The sequence below is a fragment of the Syngnathus typhle genome, linkage group LG5 (assembly GCF_033458585.1).
Source record: "Syngnathus typhle isolate RoL2023-S1 ecotype Sweden linkage group LG5, RoL_Styp_1.0, whole genome shotgun sequence".
In the NCBI taxonomy this organism is placed as follows: Eukaryota; Metazoa; Chordata; class Actinopteri; order Syngnathiformes; family Syngnathidae; genus Syngnathus; species Syngnathus typhle.
This window is the reverse complement of record NC_083742.1, coordinates 20,698,515-20,711,627: the sequence shown is the minus strand read 5'-3', so window position 1 is coordinate 20,711,627 and position 13,113 is coordinate 20,698,515. Positions and strand designations below refer to the sequence as shown.

Genomic DNA, 13,113 nt, shown 5'->3' with positions numbered 1-13,113 from the left:
TCGTGGCTATGATCGCATTCAAAAGACATGGTTTCACTTTCGCAACTCAACATAAAAACAGGCGTATCTGTGGACACCCTCAAAACATGTTGATTTCGCTCGCGTTACTGGCGTTGCCATGGAGGACAAACTCATAAGAGAACAAAATAAAGACCATTTAAAAATATGGATTCTATTTTCTTTCTCGACGCTGGTGATGTCGGTGTGCCCGGCCGCTCCGGCAACAAACAGCACGGGCTGATCTGGGACCAGTTGGAAAGTGCGTTCGTTTTGTTGCTCGTGATGACGTCTGACAGGCTGGCGGGACCGAAAGCGTCGTCGTCTTGTATTGTTAAGTCACACAAGGAAAGTTGATAGTCATTCTTCCTAGCGTGGTCGGCGTTAAGCCTCAACGCGTGATTAGCTCGAGCCGAGTCTCGCAGGGCAACTGGCGCCGCACTTCCGGCGGCACGCGGCGTTCGCTCGGTAGGGGCAGCGATTGGTTGATGGAACGGACGGCACGCCGCGCAAAACCTCCGACGAGCTGACACGCTGGAAGAGACGCGGACACCCCGAGGCGGCGATGCGCCAACATGTGAGATGATCGCGGGCAAGGTCGCTGCCGACGAGTCGAACCATATCGACGTCATGCTGGTCCGGAGCTCGGTAAACCCTTTAGCTCCATTTCGACGGCTAACCTTTATGTCGGCGGGCGGGCGGGCGGCAGCAACAATGGCGGCTAATCAAGCTGGCTACAGGGAAAGATATCAAGTTGAGGCTTTCCTCTCTCGTTTGCGTCAAAGGGCGACCTGCGAGCATCTTTGGGACGCCAACAATGTAAACAAACCAACTTCCTGTCTTTTCCGTCGTCGGTGACGTCATTGCAAAGTTTGTTTTTTCTTACGTCATTGTAAAGTTGCGCAAGGTGAAGCTAACCGCATACGTCATTGTCGTGACGAGAGCTGTCCTATTGAGTCGGCATACCTATTGCTGCATTTGGGGCTGGTTGGGAGCTATTCGGCAAAAGTCCAGCTTAGTGAGACCCCCCCCCCCCCCCCCCCGTTTTTGGACCCAATCATGTGTTTATTAACGTTTTTCAAGGAGGTTTAAAAACAAAGAAAAAAAAAAAACAGTGATTCAGCGTCAATTATTCAGGTTGTTGCTATGTGCGGTCAGAGCCGCTGCTGCACTGTTATTCTTCCATAAATGTCTGAAAACATAGCAACTATTGACGCTTCCGGCGTTTTGTTCTGCGCGTTGGTTGGCAGGCATGTCGCTCGCAGAAGGTCCTGTAGTTGTTTGAAACGATTCTCTTTGTGTTGGAAGCGCATTGAACTGACTGCCCATAGACTGCTAGTAGCAAAAACAAAAATTGTCCCACCAGGAGAGATGATAGTTGTCAATGGGAAGTGGTTCACAACAATGGGGAGGAAGTGAAAGGATTTGTCTTGTTTTTCGGGTGGCAGCACGGGCGAGGCCGGGCCAAGGTGACGCACGCCGTCATTGTCATCTTCTTGGAGTTCTTTGCCTGGGGACTGCTGACCACGCCCATGCTGACTGTGAGACACTCGCCTACTCGTGGCAGCATTGAGGCTAGGCTAGGCTATGGTGGTAACTCGATGTTGCCGCTGGCGCTTATGCTTTCAGGTTCTTCATGAAACCTTCCCGAAGCACACGTTCCTCATGAACGGACTGGTGCAAGGTGTCAAAGTGAGCGCTGGTCCGGTTTGCTGAGATGAACTCGTGCGTGCGTGCATTGACGCAAGTATTTGTGCCTATCTCAGGGCTTTCTATCATTCCTGTCGGCTCCCGTGATCGGCGCCCTGTCCGACGTCTGGGGTAGGAAGCGTTTCCTCCTGATGACGGTGTTCTTCACGTGCGCGCCCATCCCCTTCATGAGGATCAGCCCCCGGTGAGTTTGCCGGGCCGGCGAGCCCAGTCTGCTGAGGGTCACGTGATTCTCACGCAGCCATCATGTGGGAGCCTGATCCCCGGGCGGCGGCGGGAGCGGCAGCGGCGGGCGCCGGCAGAACAAAAAGCAAGCTTGGAATTTGCAACGTCGTGCTTAGTGGAGTCTCCCATCGTTTGATTGCGCCAAAACATTTGGACCTCGCTCGCACGCACGCACGCACAACTAAAGAGCCAAGGCGGCTTACATAGCGGCCAGCTGAGGTTCCAATGGGTGATTGGAATTCGGTGCCTTCAGGTACCGCTGGAAGTGTCGGGGAAAAAAACCACTAGTCAGGCCAAATTGGGGGATTGGAACCCTGGTTCCAAATAAGCCGTCCACGTCGGCGTGACAAAGTGGTCCTTGCGTGTCCCCAGGTGGTACTTTGCCCTGATCGCCGTGTCGGGAGTCTTTGCCGTGACCTTCTCCGTCATCTTCGCCTACGTGGCCGACATCACCGACGAGCGTCAGAGGAGCACAGCGTACGGCCTGGTAAGGCATCCATCGCCTGGGCCCGGACCCGCCCTCACGCGTGTGCCCACCTCCCCGGCTCTCAGGTGTCGGCGACGTTCGCCGCCAGCCTGGTGACGAGCCCCGCCATCGGGGCCTACCTCTCGGCGCGCTACGGCGACAGCCTGGTGGTCCTGATCGCCACGGTGATCTCGGTGGCCGACATCGCCTTCGTCTTCCTGGCGGTGCCTGAGTCGCTGCCCGACAAGATGCGGCCGGCCACCTGGGGCTTTCCGCTCTCCTGGGAGCAGGCGGACCCCTTTGCCGTGAGTCGGCGGCAGCGATGGCGGCGGCGGCAGCGATGGCGGCGGCGGCAACGTTCTCTCTCTCCTTGACGGCGAGCTGTCGTTGTCCTTTGTCTAGTCGCTGCGCCGCGTGGGCAAAGACTCCACCGTCATGCTCATCTGCGTGGCCGTCTTCCTGTCGTACCTGCCGGAGGCCGGCCAGTACTCCAGCTTCTTCCTCTACCTCAGACAGGTCCAAAGACGCACGCGCTACTCCGCAAAACACGAGGACCACGTGCGCTTCTCACGAGTAACGCACCTTTGCAGGTCATCGACTTTTCCCCCGCCGCCATCGCCGCCTTCATCGCCATGGTGGGCATCTTGTCCATCATTGCGCAGGTGTGTCCCCGTTCACGTTGTTGGAACCGGAAGTTGAAAGGCAACCGCAAGTGCGTGTGTGTGTGTGTGTTTGTTGAAGACGCTTCTCCTGGGCGTGCTGATGCGTACGTTGGGCAACAAGAAGACGGTTTTGCTGGGTCTGACCTTCCAGCTCCTGCAGCTGGCCTGGTACGCATTTGGCTCAGAGCCCTGGTGAGTCATTTGGGGAATGGCTCCACCATGTTGCAGTGTTGCCGTGGTAACCCTGCTCGGCCTTTTCGTCTTCCAGGATGATGTGGGCGGCGGGCACGGTGGCCGCCATGTCCTCCATCACTTTCCCGGCCGTTTCGGCGTTGGTCTCGCACAGCGCCACCCCGGACCGGCAAGGTCTCTCTGGCGTGGGTTAGGGGGCATGTGTGTGTGTGCGTGTGTTTGTAACCTACATGCGTATGCACAGGCGTGGTCCAGGGCATGATCACAGGCATCCGGGGTCTGTGCAACGGTTTGGGCCCCGCTCTGTACGGATTCATCTTCTTCCTCTTCAATGTGGAGCTCAGCGACGTGCAGACTGCAGAAGGACGGGACGCGCAACACATTAAGGTGCGCATGCACGGACCAGACGTGCGACACACATAGCCCTCGCGTACCTCCGGCCAATCAAGGAATCCGAAAGGCCGTCGAGTCGCCAAATTGGTCGATTGGCAGATGATGTTGACAAATTCAAAGATTTTGCTGCGTCTGCAGAAGTCCAGCGTTCCGGGGCCCCCCTTCCTGTTTGGCGCCTGCGCCGTGGTCCTGGCGCTGATTGTGGCCGCCTTCATCGAGGAGCGGGCGCCGGCCGCCGCCATCCGGACGTGTTCGGACGGCAGGCCCGGCGGCGCGGGCGTGCCCGCCGCAGCTGGCCCCCCCGCCACTCCTCCAGGCCACGCCGACGACATCGAGCCGCTCTTGCGGGACAGCGGCGTGTGATTGACAGGCCGCCCTCGGACAGTCGGGAGCTGACCAAAATGTGCCAATTCTCTTTATCAGCAATGGTTGTTTTTTTGACACGTCTGAGAGATCTGAGCATCGTGGTGACCGTTGGCAACTTTCTGTTTATTCTAATGCCTTCAAATGAAAATAGGCTGGCACAAAACTGCAAAATGCACAACTAACATTTGTAATATAGTGAAAATAATTTTAAAAAACCCGTTTTTTTCAAGAGTAATTCTTTTACCACTGATCTAAATACAATACTAATATTTTCTGTCTCTCCTAGGATCATAAATGAAATCAATAGTGGAGGTCGCCAATGTATGCGTTTGGATTGAAAGCGAAATGCTTCCAGATATTACAGATGCCAATGTAATGTGTCGGGACAAAGGAAGAATGGCTTGCTTGCGAGAAACGATGGAGAAAATGGTCCCACTTGAACAAGCGGACAATTATGAACAGAATGGCAAGAAACCACATTTATTATTTGTCAACTTGGACAGAAGGAAGATACACTTTTCCTTCTACTGGGGTTCATTCATACACACACACACACACACACACACACTGCTCATCTTCATTGGCACAATTCACACTTTTCGAAAAAAAAACAACAGCAGGCGTCAACGTTGCAGTATTTGCTCCTCCACAAAAGCAAGAAAAAATGTCCCAACAGGTTTGGACACAAGTGTCAGCTGTGAAGCTGCGGAGAGTGTCAAGCAGATTCTTACGACGAGCGGTAGCATGCTTACGTGGCTGGCCAGAACCCTGTCAGATCATCATGACTAGCAGTAGGTGCGACCAATGACAACAAATCAAAAGGATCTACTCGGCATCCTCAACCACTATAAAAAATGCATTCCTTATCGCTCGTCAGATGTATTGAGATCAACGGGAAGCAACTGCGCAAAGACCAATACGAGAGGATGCACACACACACACACACAACCAAGCACACGGAATAAAAAAAGAGCATTCCAATGGAAATGGCACACATTGTCATGCCCTGACAAAATAGCCCCAAAGCACTGTGTTTATAAATGAGGTGCACTGATTTCAAGAAGGCTTTTCTATTGTTGAATCACACTTGGGGGAGTTTGGGTGACTTGGACTCAAGAAGCAACTTTACAAAAGCACCACCACACTGAACCAACGGCAATGTACTGGCGCCGCCACTCAAGCACAAAAGCAAATGGGGCCGGCGGCCTTATTGCTGTTGCTAGTCTTTGTCGTGCATCTGCTGTTGCATTTTTGTCAGCATCTCTTGCATCCTCTTCAGCTGAACAAGGAAGGAAGGAAGGAAGGAAGGAAGGAAGGAAGGAAGCTTTCAGCAGCAAATCAAGCCCATCACATCACCGTACATCATTTCATTGCACCGCAAGATTGGGAAAACATTCTGCCATGCTAGCAGCTAACAAACCTTCGCTTGTCCTCTTACCTCCTCATCTTTCATTTTAATCAGCTTTTCCGTGTCGGCGTCGGGGGTGGCCAGCGGCAGGATGGGGATGGGACTCTCCATACGGTTATCTTGTGTCAGTTTACTGGGAGAAGAAGAAAGAGGTGAAGCTCACACGTCAACACAATTCAAAAGATGCACCTGGACGAGGATAACGCAGGATACGCGAGCCGAGCCGAGCCGAACTCTCACACCGTACCGTACCGTACATCTTTTTGATCGAAATTCCTCCCCAAGAGCAGACTTCACCTGGTCATCTCCTGTATGCACTGCGCTCTGTAGTTCTCATAGTGGACATCGCAGGTGACGTCTTTCAGGTCGTGCATGTGCGAGCGGATCAGCATGTTCCTCAGCTTCACAAAGTCGCAGTGCGATTGGTTTTCCACTGCACGGAGCAAACGCTTTACGTTCCTCAATTGGCCTTTGAAAAGTAGCACGTTGACAATGATGACATCATCACCTTCCACGATTCCCCAGGGGTACAGTCGCCCTCGCACTCGCTGGCCTCGAGCTTCCACCACCGTGTTACTGCCGATCACGGCGAATGGCGTGCACTCCTACAATAGTGACAAAAGCGTGTTCTCTCTCCAGAGAATAGCCACATCCATCCAGCCAGCCATCCAGCCGGCCAGACAGCCAGCCGGCCAGCCGGCCGGCCGGCCGGCCTTCCAGCCAGCCGGCCAGCCGCTGCTGCTTTCCAAGCTGCACACACAGACGGAAATGGAAAGGAAAGGAAAGTCATACCTTCAGCTCTTTATCCAATTGCTTGAACTCCTCGTCCTCATCCGAGTCACATTCAGGGAATTGGTAGACTTTGATGGCAAACTTGTCAATTTCGTCTCGTATCTGTGCACACGCGAGCGACATCTATCAGAATAGGTGTGTACATATAGACTGTACACGTGTGCGTGGCAGCAGGAAGACAGAAATGCTCGCTCGCTTGCTCGCACTCACTCGGTCCTTCAACTTCTTGATCTCGCTGGGGGTGAGGCAGTCGGCCTTGGCGATGAGCGGGATGATGTTGACTTTTTCGTGCAGCGCTTTCATGAACTCCACGTCCACCGGGCGCAACCTGAGCCCAGACGTGCGTACGCATGTGTGTCAATGGGATGGCTGGCTGGCTGGCGGGCTGCCTGGCTGGCTGCGTGGCTGCCTGACTGACTGGCTGGCTGCGTGGCTGGCTGGCTGCGGTGCGTTTGCTACCACAATATTTCAAAGCGTCGCGGCTTTACAAATACGTAACTGCGCCAAACCGTGTCAGAGAAGGAAGGACTTGTCCACCTTGATGGCCAACCTCTGGTGTGTGGGCATGTAGTATATGTAGTATATTACCCATGACCAAAGGGAGGGATGAAGTAGAGGCAGCAGTGGACCCTGTTGTCCTGGATGTTCTTCCTATTGAGCCCGCTCTCGTCTCGGAAGTACTGCTCAAACTGCTGCTCGATGTAGTCTGTGATGGCCTTCCAGCTGCACATGCAGGTCAGCACATTGAGTGCGAGCTTCTTCCAAGCAAGCAAGCAAGCAAGCGGCCAGCTCACCATTCATTGTTGTTGACGGCGTCTCCGAAGCCCGGCGTGTCGACGATGGTGAGCTTCAGCTTGACTCCTTTCTCCTCAATGTCCACGGTGTGTTTGATGATCTCTACTGTCTGATTGATGCGTTCTGGTCACCGTGACCACATGACAAAATAGAAGAGTAGAAAAAGCCCGTGAGATAAATAGCGGCGCAAACGCATCGCATGGCGACGTGACGCCACGCCACGCCACGCCACTCACCCTCGGCGTTCAGCAGCTTCCTGTCCTTGTAGAGGTCAGTGAGGAACAAACTGTTGACCAGAGTGGACTTGCCCATTCCAGATTCACCTGATCAGATCCCAACAAACCCCCCACGGTTCTCATTTGACCTTTGAGAAGCGACAGAGAAAGCAAACACACCTGCCACCATAAGAGTGAAATCAAAGCCTTTCTTCACCGACTTCCTGTGGACTTGGTTGGGAAGAGTGGCAAAGCCCACATACTGCTTCTCCTAGAAAACACACGTGTGCATGGAAACACAGGTAGACGGGTAGAAAGCAGCAGGGAGGACAAGAGAAGACGACTTGTTTGGATGCATTTCAAGCACTCACTAACGGATGGAGGAGCAAACATCTCACCCACCGTACTGCGCTACATTTCTCGCCACTCTATGTAACAGTTCAAAGCGTGGAGCAGCGGCTGGCGCGCCGTAATGGAAAGCTGACATTATCACTGGACGTGCTTCTCCAACTTTACAGAACGTTCATCAAATCTGGTGGCAAGCGGAGAACCGACCGACCGACCGACCGACATACCCTTTATCCAGCTAGCCGGCCCTCCGCCGTCATTGGGGAAAAATGAAGCAAGAGTGACTTTGGAGAGGCCATCGGCCTTGACTGGATGGAAAGAAGCAAAGGCTGTTCTCTCCTGCACACTGCGGCAAAACATCACCACATCGAGATAAAAATACACACTCAGACGGAGGGAGGTTGGCTGCATGACAGTCGAGGACGTTCACACGCACACAGACGCCACATTGACCAGAACCCCCAAAAAACTCACGACTGACTGTGCAAACGCACAGCTGCCGTTTTTAGAGACAACACAAAACGTCCACTGATGAGGGAGGGAGGGAGGGAAGGAAGGAAGGAAGGAAGGAAGGAAGGCGCTAACGCAAAATGGAAAGTCAATGAATGAACCCACATAGCATAGCATAGCATAGCATAGCATAGCATAGCATAGCCTAGCATGAGGAACATTCTGGTGGCCGGCCAATCTGTCACTTTGGAATTGACAAGAGGTGCAAGTCCAGCAAAGGGTGCTGTAGTGAAAAAGGCCCACACTAAGCATTGGTGGAACGGTGGTCAGCATAGCTGCCTCTCAAGCAGTTGAGCCGGGTTCCATTCCCAGCCAATACAAATAACTCCTTGGTTTTCCCCATCTACAGTAACCGCTACGAATGATTTGGGCAATGTTTTGGCCAAACCAGTTACACAAACAATGGAGCGGCAGTCTAAAAAATGGGTTCAATGATGGAATGAATGTTGACATTTGGCCGGCCGGCCGCTACACAACTGACAGTTAAGCCAAAGATTTGTGGCGTGGCCGGCCGACATAAAAAAAAAAAAAAAAGGAAGTCAATTTTCACTTTATACGAACAAATTGACTTTCAAATGTGCACAGTTCGAACAGCTTGTCACGGGTTCAAGCGGAAGTGAAGTCTTTTCACTTTTTGTCGCAAATCAAAATCAGCGAGTCAGTCGACACAAGTCCAAGTCATATGACTTGAGTCGACTCGACTCCAAGTCACGTGACTTGAGACCCCCCCCCCCTTTCTGCCAAATAAAAAAAATACTGCTTAGTAACAATAAGAATTTGAACAAAAGAATAAGAAAAGGGTCCAAAAGTGGCGGCGTACCAGTACTGTTGCATCCAAATTTCCGCTGCGAGTGCTTACTGTACTATTCTGATGCGTAACCTCAATGGTTTCCATCCAAAAAGCCTCCCAAGATTTTACCTTCTGTCTAGCCGTTCTCACACGCGGGCACAGGAGTCGTTCCACGAGTTTCTCCTGTAGCATGATGGCATCCATGCTACAAGTGTGCACCCAGTCAAAGAAGAATCCAACGGGATCGGGACAGAACAGACGGAACGCACAGCCACAAAAGCAACGTTTTTTCCTTGCCCGCCCGCCGGTCGGCCGCCAGCCGCGGCGTCCGCCCTTGTTCAGACAGGTACGCAGGAATTCACATCGCGCCGCGTCGAGCCGAGCCGAGCCGAGGAAAACCGAAAGCCAGCCGAAGCGCAGCCAATTGCTGTCTGTCTGTCTGGGTGGGTGGGAGCAAACCAGGGAAAGGAAGGAAGGCCTCATCGAAATGCATTCATTTGACGCGTGCTCGATCTTTTTCTTTCCCACCATCCAAGTAGCAGCTAGGCAGGCGCACGCTGTTAAGTCCAGTGAGTTGCACACGTCACAAGGAGATGAGATGTTGGACAAAAGTTGTCGTTGTTTTTTCCGCCCTAGCCAACCGTTTGAACCATTTCCAGCAACCATTTATCAATAATTAGGTAGTGCAGAAGAAATACACGACGTCCTGTTTAGTGACTTTTCAAACGTTCTCAAAACTAAATAAGTGTGCTGCCATCTCGTGGTCGATAGTTGACTCACACGCATTATCACCGAGTTGGACCAAAATACTTCATACAGTTCAATCAGCACAAGTTAATTGTGTTCTTTGTTGCTTGAATCATTTCCCTTTTAGGTGACGGTGGAGGGAGTGTAACATGTGTGCTCGTGTATATTTCGTCTTCGTTAAAGAAAAAAAGCAGATGCACAGCACAGCAGACAAAGCCTCAAGCGCCTTTGTCTCAGAGGCCAGCTGTCACACGCACACGCACACGCACACGCACGCACTCACACACGCCCATCTCTTCAAAAGCCCACTTGAGTCGTCCAACATCAAAATCCAATCCAACCAATGAGCCCAGTACAAGCTTGTGGACGGGTCACTGCAATATCGTCAGAAACACACACACACACAGTGTTGCCTGGCAACACGTTACCGCAAGAAGCGGGAGTTTAATGCTTGTAGTCCTAATCCCAGTTTTCCAGCAAAAGTCATAAACTTGTGTGTGAGCTGAGAGCATGCGACTGCAAAATGATTTGTTTATGAACGGGATTTGCTCCAAGTGAGTTTGTGTGTCTGTCCGCCTTATCTGCCTGGAAAGGCCTTACAGGAGGTCATCATTCAATCCGAAGACTAAACAGAAGCCAACAAACAACAGGATGGGAACTCACACCTGGGCTCTGAAGATAGTGAAGAAGCATCAAGAAGACCTTTGGCTAGTATGGAGATTGCTTGCTCCCAGATTAAATGGGAAGTCACCTTGCACTCTGGTGCACTAATCACCACGCAAGCCCGCCCACACATATGGCATTACTGTGATAGGTCCCATTTTCACATCATTGCAAACCCCTCTGGTCACATGACCTACACACGAGCGTGCACATTGCGGATGTGGCTTGTGGTGTTTGGAAGGCAAGAACAAGTGGTACCTTAAGGTAGTGGAGATACCTATAAGGCAGTAGAAACACATGATTCCAATCCACAAAGTGCATATATATATATATGTGGATATGTATAATCCAATAATGATTTTTTCCCTAAACGTAATAGCTTATCAGATGTGTAACTACAACAATAGTTTTAGAAATCCACATTTTTGAGTGAGTGCGCACTGGAGTAAATTGCCACCGTGAGAAGGTCATTAAAGGCTTAATAGCATTGTGGCCTTACATCACCCTTCTTAGCCGTCCGTCCACCCCCATAATCTCGTGATCATCTGTACACACAGCAGCTTCATGTTGCTTATTCTCATAAGCAGAAGTAAAGTCACACTTGTTTCAGGAAAAAGATACAGAAGTATAGCACTGCAAACGACAATAATAACATTGGTATCTGGGAACATCAAATCTATGTTTTCAAGAAATGACATTGATTTGAACTTTCAACATTATTTAATTCAATTGCGATATTAGAAAAGGACATCTTTGATACGATTTGTGATGCAAAAAGTTGAGGCTCTTTGCGAGAGTCACATGAGCTCAATGCACTAACACCACATTAGCGTCAATTCTAACTCGTGATCCATCCATCCGTTCGTCCTTCCGTCCATCCATCCGTCCGTCCAATCCATCCATTCATCCATCCGTCCATCCGTCCATCCATCCATCCATCCATCCATCCATCCATCCATCCATCCATCCGTCCATCCGTCCAATTTTAAATAAAATAAAGCACAACAATAAATCATTAAAAATACAAACTGTAAAATAAAAAAATGTCAAGTATGAAATAAGAAATAAAAACATAATACAAAATGAGGGATATAATGACACAAAACACAAAATGAAATACTAAAAATTAAAAGGATGAATAATAGAAATCTAAAATTTAAAAATATACCACAACTATTCAACATCATTGACAATCCAATAATATCATTTTTCTTTCCCTTTTTTTTTTTTTTAACTTGACCCATTTTGACAATGAATACATCCTGTTCCAAATGTGCCACTCTTGGGCTCACAGTGCAACCGAATAAAGGCATATTATGAATGCATGATCAGCCATTCAGGACCCAGCACATGCAAACATGGGGGAGTGTGTGGGGGTGTGTGTGCGTGTGTGTGGGGGGGGGGGGGGGGGTGACCTGGGGGGGAGCAGAGGTGAGATGAGGGGGATGGGGGTCCTGAAGGCCATGTAGCTTTCTTTTCAAAATGGATGTAGGGTAAATGATGATGGCTGAAGGAGGAGAGGATGGCTGGCCATAATGGATGCTGCTCCACTTCTAAAAATGAAACCGAATCTACCAGCACAATGCCCCCTCCCTCCCTGACTCCCTCCCTCCCTCCCTGCCTCCTCCTGTAGTATCCTTCACAATGCATTCCTAATGAAAATGATTGTCAAAAACAGAGATTAAATTCCCTCGAAAGAATGGAAAAAAGGACATCTTACCTCGGCGGTTTCCTCTGTGGGCCACGATCGACACGAAGGATTCGAGGATGAAACAGGAGGAGCAGGAGGAGAAGGTGCAAGGACACACACACACACACACACAACGAAAGCAAGCGCTTCTATTGAATCAAACGGCTTCCAAACGAGACAAGAAAGGAAAAATGAGGCTGGCTCACCCGTCTTGACCGGAATCCGGCTTTTGTATCGGATGCTGGCCGTCATGTTGAGATGCGATGCGAGTCGATGCTCACAAGCAGCAAGAGGCAAGAGGCAGGAGGAAGAAAAAAAAAAAAAAAAAGAGAGGCCGAGCTGAGCCGAGCCGAGCCGAGCCGAGCCGAGCCGAGCAGCGAAGGCTGCAAGCCACGCCCATTAAGGCTCAGCCAATCAGCTCGCAAGCAGAAAGTGTAGCGCGAGCTTATTCACCGACACTGACGCTTTTTAGAGACAACAAATAGAATCGTTATCTCGTTACAAAAATCGTCCGGGATTGCCTTGGACTGCCTCAAACATAATACATGGACAGAACATTGGGGCTTGCTCCGTCCACGCACGCACGCACGCACGCACGCACGCACGCACGCACGCACGCTCTAACCTCCGAGAATATGTGGTTCCATATTGCGGTTTGTCCCACTTCACCACCAAAGCAAAGTCAAGACTGAAATAAATTTGACTTTGACTGTGAGCTATCAAAGTGTATCCAGCGCTAAGAGCAAGCTAAGCTAATAGCGAGGAGTGCTGAGCAGGTGCCAGGCATCATTCAATTGTCTTAGATAAGAAGAGTAATAATACGTAGTCATGAATACGCTTCTAACCTTTAGTTGGAATGTCATTTTAGTACAAAGGATATCAAATCGTACTTGTTGTTATGAACCTTCCAAAGAAGAATTCAAGGAAACTTGTAAGCCTGTTAGGGAGACCATACAATCCTTTAAAGTGGTTTAATAAAAACGTGTGATGAATCAAATATGGCATTCTACATCATGTAACTTACATCATTTAGAGATTTGAGTCATGTACATTGGATCCTGATCAGTTCAGAATAAAATTATGTTTCCAGTTCAAGTCCCAATGATCGTCACACACACACACACACACACACACACACACACAC

At 50.5% G+C, this 13,113-nt stretch overlaps 2 protein-coding genes across 7 annotated transcripts; one reads left to right on the top strand and one right to left on the bottom strand.

Moving 5' to 3' along the window:
• The first annotated feature begins 117 nt into the window (after window positions 1-117).
• Window positions 118-4,228, top strand: LOC133154589 (hippocampus abundant transcript 1 protein-like). Of its 4 annotated transcripts, none has more exons than XM_061279416.1 (12): window positions 118-259; window positions 1,446-1,538; window positions 1,627-1,689; window positions 1,764-1,891; window positions 2,305-2,419; window positions 2,485-2,703; window positions 2,801-2,914; window positions 2,989-3,060; window positions 3,140-3,252; window positions 3,329-3,426; window positions 3,497-3,639; window positions 3,784-4,228. In XM_061279416.1, the coding sequence occupies exons 2-12, from the start codon at window positions 1,530-1,532 to the stop codon at window positions 4,006-4,008; spliced, it is 1,299 nt and encodes a 432-aa protein (XP_061135400.1). In that variant the 5' UTR covers window positions 118-259; window positions 1,446-1,529; the 3' UTR covers window positions 4,009-4,228. The 4 variants fall into 4 exon arrangements, with proteins under 4 accessions (XP_061135400.1, XP_061135399.1, XP_061135401.1 ...); XM_061279415.1 differs by lacking the exon at window positions 118-259 and adding an exon at window positions 509-645; XM_061279414.1 differs by lacking the exon at window positions 118-259 and adding an exon at window positions 580-816.
• Window positions 4,229-4,475: 247 nt separating this feature from the next.
• On the bottom strand, window positions 4,476-9,387 carry septin5a (septin 5a). Of its 3 annotated transcripts, XM_061279418.1 has the most exons (11): window positions 8,999-9,385; window positions 7,402-7,492; window positions 7,243-7,329; window positions 7,006-7,129; window positions 6,800-6,934; window positions 6,422-6,539; window positions 6,212-6,313; window positions 5,928-6,024; window positions 5,717-5,852; window positions 5,450-5,552; window positions 4,476-5,290 (listed from the first exon to the last, which is right to left on the bottom strand). In XM_061279418.1, exons 1-11 carry the CDS (start codon window positions 9,350-9,352, stop codon window positions 5,231-5,233), a joined length of 1,407 nt encoding a protein of 468 aa, XP_061135402.1. In that variant the 5' UTR covers window positions 9,353-9,385; the 3' UTR covers window positions 4,476-5,230. The 3 variants fall into 3 exon arrangements, with proteins under 3 accessions (XP_061135402.1, XP_061135405.1, XP_061135403.1); XM_061279421.1 differs by lacking the exon at window positions 7,402-7,492 and having other exon boundaries at window positions 7,243-7,370; window positions 8,999-9,387; XM_061279419.1 differs by lacking the exon at window positions 7,402-7,492 and having other exon boundaries at window positions 8,999-9,387.
• Window positions 9,388-13,113: the final 3,726 nt, after the last annotated feature.